The 20,949-nt window shown below is 43.3% G+C and overlaps 1 protein-coding gene across 1 annotated transcript in view; it reads left to right on the top strand.

Annotated features, from left to right (window-relative positions):
* The window catches only part of LOC122549776 (uncharacterized), a 55,938-nt gene that overhangs the window by 17,969 nt on the left and 17,020 nt on the right, over positions 1 to 20,949 (top strand). Inside the window, exons 12-20 of the mRNA XM_087988577.1 lie at positions 1,218 to 1,324; positions 4,184 to 4,343; positions 4,614 to 4,711; positions 5,266 to 5,425; positions 6,969 to 7,075; positions 9,596 to 9,755; positions 10,026 to 10,123; positions 10,680 to 10,839; positions 12,336 to 12,442. Of these exons, the coding sequence (XP_087844703.1) occupies positions 1,218 to 1,324; positions 4,184 to 4,343; positions 4,614 to 4,711; positions 5,266 to 5,425; positions 6,969 to 7,075; positions 9,596 to 9,755; positions 10,026 to 10,123; positions 10,680 to 10,839; positions 12,336 to 12,442 (1,157 nt within the window). The remainder of the gene's footprint in view (positions 1 to 1,217; positions 1,325 to 4,183; positions 4,344 to 4,613; positions 4,712 to 5,265; positions 5,426 to 6,968; positions 7,076 to 9,595; positions 9,756 to 10,025; positions 10,124 to 10,679; positions 10,840 to 12,335; positions 12,443 to 20,949) is intronic.

Here is a 20,949-nt window from a genome sequence, read left to right as displayed (position 1 = left end):
CTGCAATATTCTAAGAGTACAGTTCTCTTACTGCAATATTCTAATTTCCTCAGATTTTTAATGTTTCAAATTTTTCATTTTGAATATACTTACTTCCGGAATCTCAACAGTCATGTGGATTTAAAAATTCCCAAGAATGATCAATCTGCCAATGAAGAACTTTCCTCCCATCCCATTGCTAAATGGACTATCCCATGTTTTGAAATGATGTCACCTATATGTAGAATCCCTAGCCAGGCTAAAAATTCTTTCTACAATATTTGACCTCTCCATTTTAATTTAAGTAGCCAGATGGTGTAGCCATGTGAGCAATTGCAGAAAATTGTGATTGGAATTCAGTTTCTTCAAATTCTTATTGTCCTCCACTAAAAGTCTTGGGTGAATTGTTTTTACATAGGTCAGTACATCAATACAAATATCAAGATATGTGCACTCAAATATTGAACTGAGAATGAATGAAAATGCACATTCACTTCATCACTGCAAAATAATCACATGATCCACAGAGTCACATTCAGTCAGGAATTAGACATTCTGCAGGGAAGAAACGATCAATTCCCACCCTTTAAGTGTTATAATTAGCTGCGTGGGCATTCAAAGACATGGATTGAATTAAGTGGGTTTGGCTGAAGAAGGGGCTGAGGGCTCTTGTGTTACAGTGGTAATGTCTCTACCACCAAGCCACAAGAGTTAGATCCCACATTCTCCTGGGGTGATAATACCATCTCTGAATAAGTTAACTAGAGAGTATCTGAAGAACTGCGTGGTGACAGAGACACAGCCATGGAGACAGTGAGAGATGCAGAGTGTACAAGATGTGGATATGTTTTCTGAGGGATGTCATGACATAGTGGTAATATCACTGGAGGATTATTTCCAAAACCCAGGATAATGTTCTGAGGACATGAGTTTGAATCACACCGTGGCAGATGGTACAAGTTAAGTTCAATAAACAATCTGATGAAGAGCCTGGAAGGGCTCACGTAGCACAGTGACAGTGTCACTACTCCAGGTTCAAGTCCCTCCTGCTTCAGAGGAGTGTAATAACATTCGCTGAACAGATTGATCAGAAAATATCTGAGGAAGAGGCTTTAGATTTTGTCCTTACATGAAACCAATTTCAGTTATCCTAAAGCAGCAGCTTAGACTTACCTGTGCATCATGAGCAACACATTTCAGAACTTCATTCCCCACCTTGTATTCTCATTGTCTTCCAGGTTTTATTGTTATTTGAAGAGGACGACAACAGGACAGCCGACTGTGAAATCTGATTTACAAAACGTTGTCTCAGGATATTCTCTGAAACATTGTGGGACACAATATTGTAAGTAGCAAAAATGACATATCAATGCAGAATTTTCTGCTCTTGAGAAGTGACATGAAATTGGCAGAACCGGGGATATTGCGGCAGCTTGTGCCCTTACAGCCACCTCAGCGATTACGTTCTGGGCAGGAAGGTCAATGAGTGACCGTCTTGACCTGTCACCAATGAAAGATTAGATTAGATTCCCTCCAGTGTGGAAACAGGCCCTTCATCCCAACAAGTCCACACCGACCTTCCGAAGAGCAACCCACCCGGACTCATTCCCTACATTCACCCCTGACTAATGCACCTAACACTGCGGGCAATTTAGCACGGCCAATTCACGTAACCTGCACATCTTTGGACTGTGGGAGGAAACCAGAGCACCCGGTAGGAGCCCACGCAGAGACGGGGAGAATGTGCAAACTCCACACGGACAGTTTCCCGAGGCAGGAATTGAACCCGGATCCCTGGCGCTGTGAGGCAGCAGAGCTAGCCACTGAGCCACCATGCCGCCCCCATTATCTGTACATTAATAACCAGTTAAGGGCCTCAGCTGACCAGCCTTCTCTGCTGGCGTGAAAAATGGCACCGATCGCAACTGGGAAAATAGAGCTGACTGCCTGCTATTTTATGGTTTCCTCCATTTCCCTCAATCTGTGGGAAATTAAGGGCACAGATTTATGTTAGTGGGATGACTACATGAAGCCACGCCCTGCTCTTGCCCTCAAACCAGGACCCCACTCAGAGTCTGACACTAACTCCTGGATCATGGCCATAACCAAGACTGACCTTTGTGTTGTTGCCTGTCTTCATGGCTTCTGTTTAGGCAGCAGCCTGGGCCTTGAATGTTTCACTGCTGACAGCTTCAGGTGGGACTGGACTTCTCAGCAGCTTGAGCTGATTTGAATGTGCAAATATGGAGTTATTATGGTAAGTAAGTTTGCAGATGGCACTAAAATTGGAGGTGTGGTGGACAGCGAAGAAAGCTACCTCAGAGTACAACGGGATCTTGACCCAAATGGGCGAATGGGCCGGAGTGTAGCAGATGGAGTTTAATTGCAAGAAATATGAGGTGCTGCATTTTGGAAAGGCAAGTCAGAGTAGGAATTGTACACGAAACGATAAATTCCTGGGGAGTGTTGCTGAACAAAGAAACTCTGGAGGGCAGGTTCATAGCGCCTGGAAAGCGGAGTCGCAGGTAGATAAGATAGTGATGAAGGTGTTTGGTACACTTATATTTATTGGTCAGTGCATTGATTATTGGAGTTGTGAGGTCATGTTGCAGCTGTATAGGACGTTGGTTAGGGCACTTTTGTGAAGCACAAAGAAAGAAATGATTGGCATTTGTTAGAAAGGAATAGAGAAGAAGACAATGAATTGTGTACATCAGAATTTTCTTTGGTGACAGTGACGGTATATTAAAGAACAGATGTCTCACATTAAAATACATAAACCATGAGGTGGAGGTGCCAGTGTTGGACTGGGGTGGGTAAGGTCAGAAGTCACATGACACCATGTTATAGTCCAACAGGTCATCTAGAAATCACAGCCTTTTGGAGAGCTGCTCCTTCATCTCTTCACCTGACAAAGGAACAGCTCTCCAAAAGCTTGTGATGTTGAATAGACCTGTTAGACTATAACCTGGTGTCATGTGACTTCTGCATCACATTAAAATAAGCTTCCAAAATGATCATGTTGCCTGACAACATCCCTAAAATGGCACAGCTACCTGCCAGTGTGTCTTGGTCTGGAGGCCTTCCCAACATGACGCAGCTGCCTGCCAGTGTGTTGTGGACTGTTGGCCTTCTCAACATGGCACAGCTACCTGCCACCATGTTAGATTAGATTAGATTAGATTAGATTAGATTAGATTAGATTACTTACTGTGTGGAAACAGGCCCTTCGGCCCAACAAGTCCACACCGACCCGCCGAAGAGTAACCCACCCATACCCCTACATTTACCACATACCTAACACTATGGGCAATTTAGCATGGCCAATTCACCCTAACCTGCACATCTTTTGGACTGTGGGAGGAAACCGGAGCACCTAGAGGAAACCCACACAGACACGGGGAGAATGTGCAAACTCCACACAGTCAGTCGCCTGAGACAGGAATTGAACCCGGGTCTCTGGCGCTGTGAGGCAGCAGTGCTAACCACTGTGCCACCGTATTGTGGAGTGTTGGCCTTACCAACATGGCACAGATGCCGGCCAGAGTATCGTGACATGGTGATTTCCCAACATGGTGTAGCGCCTGCCAGAGGATTGTGGCATGTTGACCTTCCCAACATGGAGCAGCGGTCTCCCAGAGTATAATGGCATGGTGATCTCTCAGACTGGTGGTGCTGTCTACTCCCTCACTTCTCCCCACCCCCACCCTCCTCTCATTTATCTCTCCACCCTGCACGCACTCTGCCTCTATTTCTGATGAAGGGCTTTTGCCCGAAACGTCGATTTTCCTGCTCCTCGAATGCTGCCTGAACCGCTGTGCTTTTCCAGGACCACTCTGATCTAGAATCTGGTTTCCAGCATCTACAGTCCTTGTTTTTGCCTGTCTACTCCCTCAGCGCAGTCCCTGCACAGTCTGGGACAATGGCCTGCTGCGAATGGGAAACTGGGTGCCAGAGTGGTCTGCTGTACTGAACTTTTATTTCTGCAAACCTGGACATTTTATTTCTCTATTGTCTAAATTCTTATAAGTAAAGAAGCTCTGCCTAAGTATGTTTGTAACTAAGTTGGTGCTGAAATTGGCGATGTATAAACATTCACAGTCCTCATTGAGGATTTGTGACAATGAAGGCTGTTCTATTCTATTCGATTCGTTGTGTTGCCGTTTTGCAGTAACTCATCAACTCCCTCTCCCATCTTTTGCAGCCTGTTTTGAAACTGTTTATGATGGTTTGGACTTTCCAGGAAATGACATTCGTCAGTCTGTCGTTGAGAATGAAGAGAGTTGTCAAAGAAAATGTACAGCGGAAGCTGATTGTCAGTTTTTCACCTTTGTAAAAGGAGAATTTCACAATGATCGACAGCGGTTAGTCAGTTATTGAAATGTACTTGTTTCTCTGAGGAAATAGAAATCCTTGATAAGATGAGTGCATCTTTTCATCCTTTACCTGTAGTAATGTTCCTTCCATTTTTATTCATCACTGAGGAATAAATACCACCCCTTCACATCTCCAACCTGCTGAGAGAATGTAATTCACCCAATATCAGCAACAGAGAAGACAGATTGAATTAGAGAAGGATTAATGCTGGTTCCAACTTCAACATTTTAGTGTAATGTTTCTGTGATTCTTTGTAGCTTTCTTTGCTACCGCAAGAAAAGTGAAAGAGGAACTCCACCAAAAATAACCATTCTTCAGAATGTCGTATCTGGATTTCCTTTAAGGGGATGTGAAGGTATGTCCCAAATGAGATTTTTGTTTTGACTGTCAAATAAATTGCTGCAGAAAGTAAATGAAGGGATCTTCAATTTCTGGATGTGTGGTGTTGCTGCATCCAGTCATGAAGGCTGGTGGAAAATTAAACAACTCCGTGAAGGAGGACATTGCACCAATACTCCCATCCCCAAAGGTGGAACAGCCCAGCACATCCCTGCAAAAGCTAAGGCAGCACCAGTCTTAACAATGTTCCACTAGATGCTGAGTGGATGATCAATGCTAGATATGCCAGAGGTCCCCAGCATCACAGATGACAGTTTTTAGCCAATTTTAGTCACTGTACCTCTTATCAGGAAATGGTTGATACACTGGACATTACAAAAGTCTATAGAGCCTCACAAATTTCTGGTAACAGACCAAAAGGCTTGTACTCCAGAACAAATACATTTTTGAAAATGAACAAAATGTAGGGCACTGGGTTGTGAAAATGAAAATGGGCCTGATTGAAAACCTTCCTGCTGTAATAATTATTTCTGATAATCAGATTGCTAACACAGAACAATATTTTTGCAGGATGTGTACGTGATCTGCTTAACAATGTAGATTTTCCTGGAAATGACATTGAATCAGTCTATGCACCAGACGTCAACTACTGTCAGAAAGTGTGCACCGAGGACAGCAGGTGTCAGTTTTTCACCTTTTTAACAAGAGATTGGAACACAGACACCCGAAGGTAAATCCGTCAACATTTCATTGAGATGTTTGTGTGGAATATGGAATAGTTGTGACAAGATTGGATGAAAGGAAAGCTTTCCACACAGGGTAACACTGCAGCTCCTTATAGTTGTGTAGTAACCTAGAACTCTCACATTTCCTCAGTGTTGCATGTTTCTGCTCCTTAAAACTAAACAGGGCACATTGATTTAAGTCATAAAAGTACATTTGCTTTAAATTAGCTTCTCACAGAAGACTATTAGTGACAAAGAAATAGAAGCACGAGTTGGCATTTTGCCCATTGAGACTGTTCCACCATTCAACGCGTTCACGATTACTCTTACTCTAAGATATTCTAAGAGTACAGTTCTCTTACTGCAATATTCTAATTTCCTCAGATTTTTAATGTTTCAAATTTTTCATTTTGAATATACTTACTTCTGGAATCTCAACAGTCATGTGGATTTAAAAATTCCCAAGAATGATCAGTCTGCCAATGAAGAACTTTCCTCCCATCCCATTGCTAAATGGACTATCCCATGTTTTGAAATGATGTCACCTGTATGTAGAATCCCTAGCCAGGCTAAAAATTCTTCCTACAATATTTGATGTCTCCATTTTAATTTAAGTAGCCAGATAGTGTAGCCATGTGAGCAATTGCAGAAAATTGTGATTGGAATTCAGTTTCTTCAAATTCTTATTGTCCTCCACTAAAAGTCTTGGGTGAATTGTTTTTACATAGGTCAGTACATCAATACAAATATCAAGATATGTGCACTCAAATATTGAACTGAGAATGAATGAAAATGCACATTCACTTCATCACTGCAAAATAATCACATGATCCACAGAGTCACATTCAGTCAGGAATTAGACATTCTGCAGGGAAGAAATGATCAATTCCCACCCTTTAAGTGTTATAATTAGCTGTGTGGGCATTCAAAGACATGGATTGAATTAAGTGGGTTTGGATGAAGAAGGGGCTGAGGGCTCTTGTGTTACAGTGGTAATGTCTCTACCACCAAGCCACAAGAGTTAGATCCCACATTATCCTGGGGTGATAATACCGTCTCTGAATAAGTTAACTAGAGAGTATCTGAAGAGCTGCGTGGTGACAGAGACACAGCCATGGAGACAGTGAGAGATGCTGAATGTACAAGATGTGGATATGTTTTCTGGGGGATGTAATGACATAGTGGTAATATCACTGGAGGAGTATTTCCAAAACCCAGGATAATGTTCTGAGGACATGAGTTTGAATCACACCGTGACAGATGGTACAATTTAAGTTCAATAAACAATCTGAAGAAGAGCCTGGAAGGGCTCACGTAGCACAGTGACAGTGTCACTACTCCAGGTTCAAGTCCCTCCTGCTTCAGAGGAGTGTAATAACGTTCTCTGAACAGATTGATCAGAAAATATCTGAGGAAGAGGCTTTAGATTTTGTCCTTACACTAAACCAATTTCAGTTATCCTAAAGCAGCAGCTTAGACTTACCTGTGCATCATGAGCAACACATTTCAGAACTTCATTACCCACCTTGTATGCTCATTGTCTTCCAGGTTTTATTGTTATTTGAAGAGGACGACAACAGGACAGCCGACTGTGAAATCTGATTTACAAAACGTTGTCTCAGGATATTCTCTGAAACATTGTGGGACACAATTTTGTAAGTAGCAAAAATGACATATCAATGCAGAATTTTCTTCTCTTGAGAAGTGACATGAAATTGGCAGAACCGGGGATATTGCGGCAGCTTGTGCCCTTACAGCCACCTCAGCGATTACGTTCTGGGCAGGAAGGTCAATGAGTGACCGTCTTGACCTGTCACCAATGAAAGATTAGATTAGATTCCCTACAGTGTGGAAACAGGCCCTTCAGCCCAACAAGTCCACACCGACCCTCTGAAGAGCAACCCACCCGAACTAATTCCCTACATTCACCCCTGACTAATGCACCTAACACTGCGGGCAATTTAGCACGGCCAATTCACGTAACCTGCACATCTTTGGACTGTGGGAGGAAACCAGAGCACCCGATAGAAGCCCACGCAGCGACGGGGAGAATGTGCAAACTCCACACGGACAGTTTCCCGAGGCAGGAATTGAACCCGGATCCCTGGCGCTGTGAGCCAGCAGAGCGAGCCACTGAGCCACCGTACCGCCCCCATTATCTGTACATTAATAACCAGTTAAGGGCCTCAGCTGACCAGCCTTCTCTGCTGGCGTGAAAAATGGCACCGATCGCAACTGGGAAAATGGAGCTGACTGCCTGCTATTTTATGGTTTCCTCCATTTCCCTCAATCTGTGGGAAATTAAGGGCACAGATTTATGTTAGTGGGATGACTACATGAAGCCACGCCCTGCTCTTGCCCTCAAACCATGACCCCGCTCAGACTGTGACACTGACTCCTGGATCATGGCCATAACCAAGACTGACCTCTTTGTTGGTGCCTGTCTTCATGGCTTCTGTTTAGGCAGCAGCCTGGGCCTTGAATGTTTCACTGCTGACAGCTTCAGGTGGGACTGGACTTCTCAGCAGCTTGAGATGATTTGAATGTGCAAATACGGAGTTATTATGGTAAGTAAGTTTGCAGATGGCACTAAAATTGGAGGTGTGGTGGACAGCGAAGAAAGCTACCTCAGAGTACAACGGGATCTTGACCCAAATGGGCGAATGGGCCGGAGTGTAGCAGATGGAGTTTAATTGCAAGAAATATGAGGTGCTGCATTTTGGAAAGGCAAGTCAGAGTAGGAATTGTACACTTAATGATAAATGCCTGGGGAGTGTTGCTGAACAAAGAAACTCTGGAGTGCAGGTTCATAGCGCCTGGAAAGCGGAGTCGCAGGTAGATAAGATAGTGATGAAGGTGTGTGGTACACTTATATTTATTGGTCAGTGCATTGATTATTGGAGTTGTGAGGTCATGTTGCAGCTGTACAGGACGTTGGTTAGGGCACTTTTGTGAAGCACAAAGAAAGAAATGATTGGCATTTGTTAGAAAGGAATAGAGAAGAAGACAATGAATTGTGTACATCAGAATTTTCTTTGGTGACAGTGACGGTATATTAAGAACAGATGTCTCACATTAAAATACATAAACCATGAGGTGGAGGTGCCAGTGTTGGACTGGGGTGGGTAAGGTCAGAAGTCACATGACACCATGTTATAGTCCAACAGGTCATCTAGAAATCACAGCCTTTTGGAGAGCTGCTCCTTCATCTCTTCACCTGACAAAGGAACAGCTCTCCAAAAGCTTGTGATGTTGAATAGACCTATTAGACTATAACCTGGTGTCATGTGACTTCTGCATCACATTAAAATAAGCTTCCAAAATGATCATGTTGCCTGACAACATCCCCAAAATGGCACAGCTACCTGCCAGTGTGTCTTGGTCTGGAGGCCTTCCCAACATGACGCAGCTGCCTGCCAGTGTGTTGTGGACTGTTGGCCTTCCCAAAATGGCACAGCTACCTGCCAGCGTATTGTGGAGTGTTGGCCTTACCAACATGGCACAGATGCCGGCCAGAGTATCGTGACATGGTGATTTCCCAACATGGTGTAGCGCCTGCCAGAGTATTGTGGCATGTTGACCTTCCGAACATGGTGCAGCGGCCTCCCAGAGTATAATGGCATGGTGATCTCTCAGACTGGTGGTGCTGTCTACTCCCTCACTTCTCCCCACCCCCACCCTCCTCTCATTTATCTCTCCACCCTGCACGCACTCTGCCTCTATTTCTGATGAAGGGCTTTTGCCCGAAACGTCGATTTTCCTGCTCCTCGGATGCTGCCTGAACCGCTTTGCTTTTCCAGCACCACTCTGATCTAGAATCTGGTTTCCAGCATCTACAGTCCTTGTTTTTACCTGTCTATTCCCTCAGCGTAGTCCCTGCACAGTCTGGGACAATGGCCCGGTGGGAATGGGAAACTGGGTGCCAGAGTGGTCTGCTGTACTGAACTTTTATTTCTGCAATCCTGAACATTTTATTTCTCTATTGTCTAAATTCTTGTAAGTAAAGAAGCTCTGCCTAAGTATGTTTGTAACTAAGTTGGTGCTGAAATTGGCGATGTATAAACATTCACAGTCCTCATTGAGGATTTGTGACAATGAAGGCTGTTCTATTCTATTCGATTCGTTGTGTTGCCGTTTTGCAGTAACTCATCAACTCCCTCTCCCATCTTTTGCAGCCTGTTTTGAAACTGTTTATGATGGTTTGGACTTTCCAGGAAATGATATTCGTCAGTCTGTCGTTGAGAATGAAGAGAGTTGTCAAAGAAAATGTACAGCGGAAGCTGATTGTCAGTTTTTCACCTTTGTAAAAGGAGAATTTCACAATGATCGACAGCGGTTAGTCAGTTATTGAAATGTACTTGTTTCTCTGAGGAAATAGAAATCCTTGATAAGATGAGTGCATCTTTTTATCCTTTACCTGTAGTAAAGTTCCTTCCATTTTTATTCATCACTGAGGAATAAATACCACCCCTTCACATCTCCAACCTGCTGAGAGAATGTAATTCACCCAATATCAGCAACAGAGAAGACCGACTGAATTAGAGAAGGATTAATGCTGGTTCCAACTTCAACATTTTAGTGTAATGTTTCTGTGATTCTTTGTAGCTTTCTTTGCTACCGCAAGAAAAGTGAAAGAGGAACTCCACCAAAAATAACCATTCTTCAGAATGTCGTATCTGGATTTCCTTTAAGAGGATGTGAAGGTATGTCCCAAATGAGATTTTGTTTCTGATTCTCAAATGAAGTGCTGTAGAAGGTACACAATGGGATCCCACAATGAATGGATCTACAGTGTTGCTGCATCCAGTCATGAAGGCTGGTGGAAAATTAAACAACTCCGCGAAGGAGGAGACTGCACAAATATTTCCATCCCCAAAGGTGGAACAGCCCAGCACATCTCTGCAAAAGCTAAGGCAGCACCAGTCGTAATAATGTTTCACCAGATGCTGAGTGGATGATCAATGCTAGATGCGCCAGAGGTCCCCAGCATCACAGATGCCAGTTTTTAGCCAATTTGAGTCACTGTATCTCTTATCAGGAAATGGTTGGTAGACTGGATATTTCAAAAGTCTATAGGGTCTCAAAACATTCTGGTAATAGACCAAAAGGCGTGCTCCCCAGAATAAGAAAATAACAGAAAATGAAGGAATTTGCAGTGTGCGAGATTGTGAACATGAAAGTGGGTCTGTATGAAAACGTCCCTGCTGTTATAAATATTTCTGATAAACAGATTGCTAACACAGAACAATTTTATTGCAGGGTGTGCACGTGGTCTGCTTATCGATGTGGATTTTCCTGGAAATGACATTGAATCAGTCTATGCACCAGATGTCAACTACTGTCAGAAAGTGTGCACCGAGGAAAGCAGCTGTCAGTTTTTCACCTTTTTAACAAGAGATTGGAACACAGACACTCGAAAGTAAATCTGTCAACATTTCATTGAGGTGTTTATGAGGAATATGGAATAGTTGTGACAAGGTTAGATCAGAGCCAAGCTTACCCACACAGGGTTATACTGACTGGGATTGGAGCAGCTCCTCATAGACTTCTAGTAACCTAGAACTGTCATATTTCCTCAGTAGTGTTTGTCGTTGCACACTTAAAAACTAAACACATTGATTTAGGTCATTAAAGCACATTTATTTGGATTTAGGTTTTTAGAACAAGAATATTAGGAAAAAAGAAATAAAAACAGAAATAGGCTATTTGGCCCTTTGAAACAGCTACACCAGTCAGTAAGATCATAATTGCTTTTCTGTCTTTATTATTTTCCTCTAATATTCTCATACATTTAATGTCTGAAAGCTTTCATCTTCTACTAACTTCATGACCGAGTCTCCACATCCTCTGTGCTGGATAATTCTGAAGATGTGTCATTGTCTGAGTGAAGAAGTTCCACTCATCTCAATCTACCTATGATCCTGAAACTATTTTCCCTGTATCTACAACCCTGAGCCAATTGAAAAATTCTTCCTATAATATTTGAGCTCTCCTACATTAACTTAAGTGCCCAAATAACAGGTCCATGCGAACCATGGTAAAACTTTGTGTTTGAATTCAGTTTTTTCAACACTATCATCTGCCATTATTAACTTTGGATAATCATAATAAAGCAGGTGAATACAGCATCACTTTTCTTATGTGGCATATACTTGATTGAAAATTAATGAATGATGCTTATTCATAAATGAATGAATCAATGATTTTGAAGTCATTATGCTGACCAGCAGGAACATTTTCTGTCAGGGCATCAACGATCTCCAGAGAAACACTGATCAAGTCCCATCCTTTAACTGAAAGAACCCTGACTGTAAGGAAAAAAATCATTCAGCCCATCAAATCTGTACCAACCCTCCAAAGACCTAGAATGCCCCACCTTATCCCACATTTAACATGGCTAATCCACCGAGCCTATACCTCTCTTGACAGTAGGGAGCAACTTGGCACAGCCAATCCACCTGACCTGCATATCATTGGACTCTGGGAAGGAACCAGAGCACCTAGAGGAAACTCATGCAACCACAGAGGAGAATGTGCATGAGAGTGGAATCAAACCCGGGTCCCTGGGTGATGTGAGGCAGCAGTGCTAACCACTGAGCTACCGTTCAATTTGACTGCGCGAATCAAAACACATGGATTCAATTAAGTGGATTTGGAAGAGGGATAGAATTATTGACTCTTCGGGTGGTGTCCCTACCTTAGAACCAGGAGGTCTATGTTCAAGTCCCACTTGCTCCAGAGGTGTGTACTAACATTCTCTGCTGAGGGAAAAAGATGAAGAAGAATCTCCTGATCTCATCCTCCCACCAAACCCACCTACTGTATTTCCAAAGCAGCAGCATAGATTTACCTGTACATCATGAAAAATGCATTTCAGAACTTCATCACCCACCTTCTATTCTCATTATCTTTCAGGTTTTATTGTTATTTGAAGAGGACGACAACAGGACAACCAACTGTGAAATCTAATTTACAAAACATTGTCTCAGGATATTCTCTGAAACACTGTGGGACACAATCTCGTAAGTAACAAAGATGACATGTCGATGCAGAGAGCTTTTAAGCAGAATTTTCTCCTCCCTTGAAGTGACATGGAATTGGCAGAACGGTAAATATTGAGGCAGGTTGGCTGCGGAGAGATACCCATTCCCTTACCTCAGCGATTACGTTCTGGACAGGAAGGTCAATGAGTGATCTTCCTGATCTGTCACCAATTAAGGCCATTATCTGTTTATTACCAACTACTTAAGGGCCTCAGCCCTCAGTGCCTCAATAACCTGCTTTTTCTGATGGTGACGAAAAATGACTGCCATCACTACTGGGAAAACAGGATGGCCTGTCTGCTATTTTGGAGATTCCTCCATTTGGTCCTAATCTGATGGCAGTAGAATGCCTGGATAGCTGTTGGAAGTTATCCCTGGCCACCCCTCCCACCTCTGAGACCCTTCAGGCCATGATTCCAACTTCTGGATCATGCTCAAAGTGTTTAGGCAGCAGCTTGGGCCTTGAATAAGTCACTGCTGGCAGCTTCAGGTGGGGCTGGACCTCTCAACTGTGAGACCTGATTGGTTGGGAACCTGGCTGGCGTTTTTGCACCTGATTTAGGCTTGTTCGGGCAGCTTCCTCATTGGTGGGCACAGACGGATAGGGGCCCTTGTCCTTAAAAAAGGCCACACCCATACTTTGTGTAAAAAGGGATAATTCTGGCCTTGATACTAATTTGATTTATCATAGCATTGGCTGATTAATATTGCATTTGATTTGTATGCAAACTTAAATCTCTACAGTGAGCTGAATACTAAATGGTCCAGAACATTTAGCAAGGATGGAAAGTGAAGAAGAGGTAGAAGTGTGGCTCTATTAGTCAATGACAATAGGACAACAGTTAGGGATCATGCTAAGTTCATAAAACCAAGATGTGCAAATGATTTGGGTAGAGATGGGAAATGAAAAAGGCAAAGAGTCACTTGTGTGTATGATGTAGAAACTCTGTAATGGTTACCACATAGTAGTATGGTGCATTAAGAAAGAAATAATTGGTATTTGTCAGAAATGCGTGGTGAGAATCCTGGAAGATTTTAATCTACTTATAGACTGGAAAAGTCAGATGGACAAATGACATGTTAGAGTAGAATGGAATCGACTGAAGGTGAAGAAATAGTAGACCTGGAATTGTGCAATGAAATTGGATGAATCAATGATCTTGTAGAGGTATGCCCAGGCAGCCTTTTTAATTCTCTTCCTGAAAGGATGGTTTGAGTGAAATTCTTGAAAAAAATTTGAATCAAATTGATGACCACTCCAACAGCTACAGGGCTACCTTGTCGAGTCTAAAATCACTCAAAAAGTTTTTTAAAAATTCATTCACTGGCTAGACCAGTATTTATTGTTCATCCATAGCTGTCCTTGGGAGGATAGTGTGGAGCTGCCTTCTGAAAATATGGCACTTAATTTAGAGCGAGCACGCCCATAATGCCATTAGGGAGGGAATTCCAGGATTTTGACCCCGTGACACTGAAGCAAAGACAATATATTTCTAAGGATGGTAAGTGTCCTGGAGGGGAACTTGCAGGTCGTGGTATTCCCATGCATCTGCACCCTTGTCATTCTAGATGCTAGTAGTTGAGGGTTTAGAATATGCTATTTTAGGAGACTTGCCATATCTCTAGAGTGCATCTTGTAAATGGTACACACTGCTGCTTTAACCATTGATGGTGGAGTTTATACACTTCATGGTGAGGTCCGAGGGAGTGTTGCTGAACAAAGAGACCTTGGAGTGCAGGTTCACAGCTCCTTGAAAGTGGAGTCACAGGTAGATAGGAGAGTGACGTAGGCGTTTGGTATGCTTTCCTTTATTGGTCAGAGTATTGAGTACAGGAGTTGGAAGATCATGTTGCAGCTGTACATTTGTTAGGCCACTGTTGGAATATTGCGTACAATTCTGGTCTTCTTCCTATCGGAAAGTTGTTGTGAAGCTTGAAAGGGTTCAGAAAAGATTTACAAGGGCATTGCCAGGGTTGGAGGCTTTGAGCTATAGAGAGAGGTTTAATAGGCTCGGGCTATTTTCCCTGGAGCGTCAGAGGCTGAGGGGTGACCTTATAGAGGTTTACAAAATCATGAGGGGCATGGATAGGATAAATAGACAAGGTCTTTTCCCTGGGGTGGTGGGGTCCAGAACTAGAGGGCATAGGTTTAGGATGAGAGGGGAAAGATATAAAAGAGACCTAAGGGGCAACTTTTTCTTGCAGAGGGTGGTACGTATATGGAATGAGCTGGCAGAGGAAGTGGTGGAGGCTGGTACAATTGCACCATTTAAGAGGCATTTGGATGGGTATATGAATAGGAAGGGTTTGGAGGGATATGGGCCTAGTGCTGGCAGGTGGGACTAGATTGGGTTGGGATATCTGGTCGGCATGGACGGGTTGGACTGAAGGGTCTGTTTCCATGTTGTACCTCTCTGTGATTCTATTTATGGATATGGTGCTAATCAAGTCTGCTGCTTTGTCCTGAATGATGTCAAGCTTCTTGTGTGCTGTTGGAGCTGCACTTATCAAGGCAAGTGGGGGACATTCAATCACTCCTATTCCCCCTCTGTAGATGGGGGACAGAGCTTGGAAGATAGGGAGTGAGTAACTCACTCCAAGATTTCTTGCCTCTGATTTGATCTTGTAGCCACAGTAAATATCTTCCAGTCTAGTTTCATTTCTGGTCAATATAACTCCTTGGATGTCTGTAGTTGGCTATTGAAGCAATGGTAATATGAGTGAATGTCAGAGGAGCGATGGGTATTCTCTCTTGTTGGAAATGCCTTCTTGCCTGGCATTTGTGTGGCACAAATGTTACTTAACATTGGTCAGCTCAAGTTGGGATATTGTCCAGGTCTTGTTGCATTTGTGCATGAACTGCTTTATCATCTGAGGAATCACTAATGGTGCTGGATATTGGACAATTACTGGTGAAAGTCTCCATTTCTGACCTTACCAGGAAGGGAAAATAAAACTGAAAATGAAATGAATTCATGCTCATGAATGAAGAAGATGAGATCTGTCAGACGCTGAAGGTATACAGCACTCTAAGATAGATTCATCTCATTCACCTCATTCAACTGCATAAAATAATCCATGTAGTTTAGAGAATGTGAGAACGAAGCTCACTGTTCAATAATTTCAGTCTGAGTCAAATTCTGAAGCAGTCTCTAATCATACGTTCTTCCAAGCTAGGTGATCATAAAGTAGGCACATCGATCAGGAGGTTACATTACAATTTATACAGTTCAGTTGAATCTCTCGGTACTCCCCTTTTACTTCATACCTGATAGTTGTATTGCTCTGTGCAGCTGCTAATCTAAGCGGCTTTCCACATCTGTCTGTGGCCTGCTGTCAGCGTGCAACCTCCCCCCCCGCCACCCCCCTGCTTGATAGCTGGGTCTTATAACTTTTGCTGACGCAACACTGGGTATTATTTGGTTGTCTTGTTCATACTAACTCCCTATGTGCACGACAATTGAAACTGCCATGTCAATAAATCTGTTTCTACCAGTCGACACCCCCTTTTCGGTTAGTTATTTATTAGTATATACCCTCATGATACCGCCTTGCGATTTCGCAGAAGCAAGATACAGCTACTTGTAACTGTTTGTGTGCAAGCATATCTAGCTTAACATGCACCCCCACATCACTCAGCCTTATGATCTTTGCAGAAACAACAATCGTTGCAAGGGCCTGTGACAGAGAAGTAGTGACTTGCTGGAGTGAAGGATTAGGATCAATGATTTTCTCAAAAAATGCATTAAAGAAATGATGAATTATACGAAAGAGTTGCCTTTCAGCTCCTAATGAGTGTATGCTAAATCAAACACAATTTCCAGATTTGTTTTACTGGATTTGTAAATGCTTCAACCAAAAAGGCAGATTGAACATAAGGAAAAGTTAGAGCATGGAACAAGGTTATTTAGCCTCTTGAACTGTGTCTGTTTGTTGTGTTACCTAAAACAAATTGTGAAGATGCAAATATGCTTATCTGTTCTTCTGCAACACTGATATCCTAATGTTAGTTTCAATTTTTTCTGACCTGTTACCTCTCAACAATGAATCACATCTCACTTTTCTGCTCTGTACCTTGTTTACTATTTTGCATCATATTTGATGAATTCTTTAGTCTCGTAAACCTTGGTGAAAGGGAAACTTTGTGAGCCTCGCAATCTCTGAGGATTCTGCTTTGCTGACCCCTCCCCTCCCAGTTCGACATGAGGTCAAGCCGTACAGACGGGGAGGGAGCACAGAATAATCAGCAAGTGCAGAGTCTGTTTCAGTGCCACTTGAGAAAGCATCATCTCATCATTTAATGAGCATAATCAAAAATAGCTTGTTAACAGGAGGAATACAGAAAGGATATATGAGTGTCAGGAATGGTTACATCATGACCAGTAATTTTATGATTTTCCTTCATTGTTCCTTTTTACATTCCAGCATATATTGATGTTCTTGACACCATTTGTTTACTAAAATGAGAAAATTATCCCTTGATACAACCCAGTAGTTGGAGCTTCTGATTATTGCTCCCTCATTCATGATATTTATTGCCTTTCAAAACATGTTCGAAGAAAAGCAGTGATTTTAGAATGTAAAATGTGTAACTCCTGCCTGCATTTCCAAGTGTACATCTGGTGAAAAACTCAACATTTTGCCAAATGTGGCTCAGGCACTTTAAAGATAATGATGTCTGTGAATCAGAATTTTGACTAGGAACTTTGAGGTTATATTAACCTCCGCCAAACAGATTGACAGGAGGTTTTGTGGTCAGGAATGGGACTCTCGGAAGGTATGTTTTCTCCCCGGTGCCAAGGTCTGGGATGTCGCCGATCGGGCTTACGAGATTCTGAAGGGGGAGAGTGAGCAGCCAGAAATCGTGGGACATATTGGCACCAATGATACAGCCAGGAAAGGAATTGAGGATCTGAAAAGTGACTACAGAGAGTTTAGTTGGAAGCTGAAGAGCAGGATGAGTAGAGTAGTGATCTCAGGTTTGCTACTGGTGCCACGAGATAGTGAGTTGAGAAACAGTCAGCGAATGCAGCTTAACATGTGGCTGCGAGGCTGGTGCAGGAGGGAGGGCTTCAGATACCTCGACCATTGGGATATCTTCTGGGGAAGGTGGGACTTGTACATGAAGGACAGGTTGCACCTGAACTGGAGGGGCACAAATGATCTGGATGGGAGATTTGCTCTTGTGATTCGGGAGGGTTTAAACTAGCTTGGCAAGGCGGTGGGAATCAGAACCACATGTCTGAGAGGGGGTCAGTTGCAGATGGGGCAGTGACAGGATGTTGTGAATCTATTGGGAAGGTTTCTCATGAGATAAAACAAAGGGATCGGTTAAAGAGTGTCTGCTTTAATGCAAGGAGTGTCCGAAATAAGAGTGACGAACTTAGCGCATGGATCAGTACTTGGAGCTACGATGTTGTGGCCATAACGGAGATGTGGGTTTCACAGGGGCAGGAATGGTTGCTTGATGTTCCAGGGTTTAGAACGTTTAAAAAGAACAGGGAGGGTGGAAAAAGAGGAGGGGGTGTAGCATTGCTAATCAGGGAGTGCATCACAGCTACAGAAACGAAGGTTTTTGAGGAAGGCTTGTCTACTGAGTCAATATGGGTGGAAGTTTGGAACAGCAAGGAAACAGCCACACTTTGGGGGTTTTCTACAGACCATCTAACAGCAGTAGAGAGATTGAAGAACTCAGAGGCGAGCAGATTCTGGAAAAATGCAGAAGTAGCAGGGTTTTTGTTATGGGTGACTTCAACTTTCCCAACATCGACTGCAACCTCCTTAGTGCAGATAGTTTGAATGGAGCTGTTTGTGTCAGGTGTGTTCAGGAAGGTTTCCTTACTCAGTGTGTAGACAGACCGACGAGGGGAGAGGCCATTTTGGATTTGGTGCTCGGCAACAAGCCAGGACAGGTGTCAGATCTCGCGGTGGGAGAACACTTTGGTAACAATGACCACAACTGCCTCACATTTACCATAGCCTTGGAGAGTGAAAGGAGCAGTTACCGAGGGAAGAAATTTAATTTGGGAAAAGGAAATTATGACACTATCAGACAGGAGTTGGGAAGTACAGACTGGGAGCAATTGTTCCACAGAAAGGGCACAGCAGACATGTGGAGACAATTTAAGGAGCAGTTGTTGCGAGTGATACACAAATTTGTTCCTCTGAGACAGGTAAGAAGAGGTAAGATTAAGGAGCCTTGGATGACGAGAACAGAGGAACTTCTCATCAAAAGGAAGAAGGCAGCTTACGTAAGGAGGAGGAAGCAAGGATCTAGCACAGCTTTAGAGGATTACAGGCCTGCTAGAAAGGTGCTCAGAAATGGACTGAGGAGAGCCAGGAGGGGGCACGAAAAAGGTTTGGCAGGAAGGGTTAGGGAGAACCCAAAGGCATTTTACTCATACGTGAGGAATAAGAGAATGATCAGGGAGAAGGTAGGGCCGATCACGGATAGCGGAAGGAACTTGTGGGTAGAGTCTGAGCAGAGAGGGGAAGCTCTCAATGAGATTTTTTGCTTGGGTTTTCACCAAGGAAAGGGAACTTGTTGTAAATGAAAACTTTTAGGAGCTGGGATACAGGCTTGACCGGATCAAGATTGATGAAGTTGATGTGCTGGAAATTTTGGAAAATATTAAGATTGATAAGTCCCCAGGGCCAGACCAGATTTATCCTAGGCTGCTCCGGGAAGCGAGAAAGGAGGCTGCTAAGCTACTGGCGAGGATATTTGCCTCCTCACTCTCCATGGGAGTCATACCAGAGGATTGGAAGGAGGCAAATGTTGTTCCTCTTTTCAAGAAGGGTAATAGGGAAATCCCTGGCAATTACAGCACAGTCAGTCTTACGTCTGTGGTCAGCAAAGTTGTGGAAAGAGTTCTGAGGGATAAGACTATGGTAATGCATAGTGTGATTAAAGGCAGTCAGCAGGTCATGCCTCACAAATCTTATTGAGTTCTTTGAGGAGGTGTCAAGACAGGTCGATGAAGGACGAGCAGTAGATGTAGTGTATCTGGATTTCAGCAAGGCATTTGATAAGGTCCTTCATGTTAGGCTCATTCATAAAGTCAGGAAGTATGGGACATGGGGAGGTTTGGCTATCTGGATTCAGAATTGGCTGGCTGAGAAAAGGCAGAGAGTGGTTGTAGATGGAAAGTATTCTGCCTGGAGATCAGTGTTGAGCGGCGTCCCTCAGGACTCTGTTCTTGGGCCTCTGCTCTTTGTAGTTTTTATAAATTACTTGGATGAGAAGGTTGAGGTGTGGGTTAGTAAATTTGCAGATGATACAAAGGTTGGAGGTGTCGTCGATAGTATCGAGGGCTACTGCAGGCTGCAGCGCAACATAGACGGAATGCAGAGCTGGGCTGAGAAATGGCAGATGGATTTCAACCTGGATAAATGTGAAGTGATGCCTTTTGGAAAGTCGAACTCGAATGCTGAATATAGGAATAAAGACAGGATTCTTGGCAGTGTGGAGGAACAGAGGGATCTCGGTGTACAAGTATATAGATCCCTCAAAATTGCCACTCAAGTGGATCGGGTTGTTAAGAAAGCATATGGTGGTTTGGCTTTCATTAACAGGGGAATCGAGTTTAAGAGCCACGAGGTTTTGCTGCAGCTCTACAAGTCCCTGGTGAGACCACACTTGGAATATTGTGTCCGGTTCCGGTCGTCCTACTATAGGAAAGATACAGAGGCTTTGGAGAAGGTGCAAAGAAGGTTTACCAGGACGCTGCCTGGACTGGAGGGCTTGCCTTATGAAGAAAGGTTGAATAAGTTCAGACTTTTCTCTCTGGAGAGAAGGAGGAAGAGAGGAGATCAAGGTGTACAAGATAATGAGAGGAATAGATAGAGTCAATAGCCAGAGACCTTTCCCCAGGGCAGGATTGACTGGTACAAGGAGTCATAGTTTGAAGATATTAGGAGGAAGGTAGGAGACGTCAGAGGTAGATTCTTTACGCAGAGAGTTGTGGAATGCGTTGCCAGCTGTGGTGGTGGAAGCAGAGTCATTGGGGACATTTAAACGACAGCTGGACATGCACATGGATAGCAGTGAGTTGAGGGGTGTGTAGGTTAAGTTACTATATTTTACAGTCGGATTAAACATCAGCACAACATCGTGGGCCAAAGGGCCTGTTCTGTGCACTTTTCTATGTTCTATGTTCTATTAAGAACACATACCTCACATTTAAATAAGCTCCCAAATGATCACCTTGTTGATGTTTGTTGCCATTCTGCATTAACTCATCAACTCCCTCTCCCATCATTTGCAGCTTGTTTTGAAACTGTTTATGATGGTTTGGACTTCCTGGGAAATGACATTCATCGGTCTTTCATCGAGAATGAAGAGAGTTGCCAAAGAAAATGTTCAGAGGAATCTGATTGTCAGTTTTTCACCTTTGTAAAAAGAGAATTTCACAATGATCGACAGTGGTTAGTCAGTTATTGAAATATACTTGTTTCTCTGAGGAGACAGAAATCCTTGATTTGAT

The sequence above is a fragment of the Chiloscyllium plagiosum genome, unplaced genomic scaffold, assembly GCF_037043375.1.
Source record: "Chiloscyllium plagiosum isolate Xiang-an unplaced genomic scaffold, Cpla_swu_hap1 HiC_scaffold_1, whole genome shotgun sequence".
NCBI lineage: Eukaryota > Metazoa > Chordata > Chondrichthyes > Orectolobiformes > Hemiscylliidae > Chiloscyllium > Chiloscyllium plagiosum.
The sequence above is the reverse complement of the archived record's forward strand: the minus strand, read 5'-3'. Positions and strand labels throughout refer to the sequence as shown.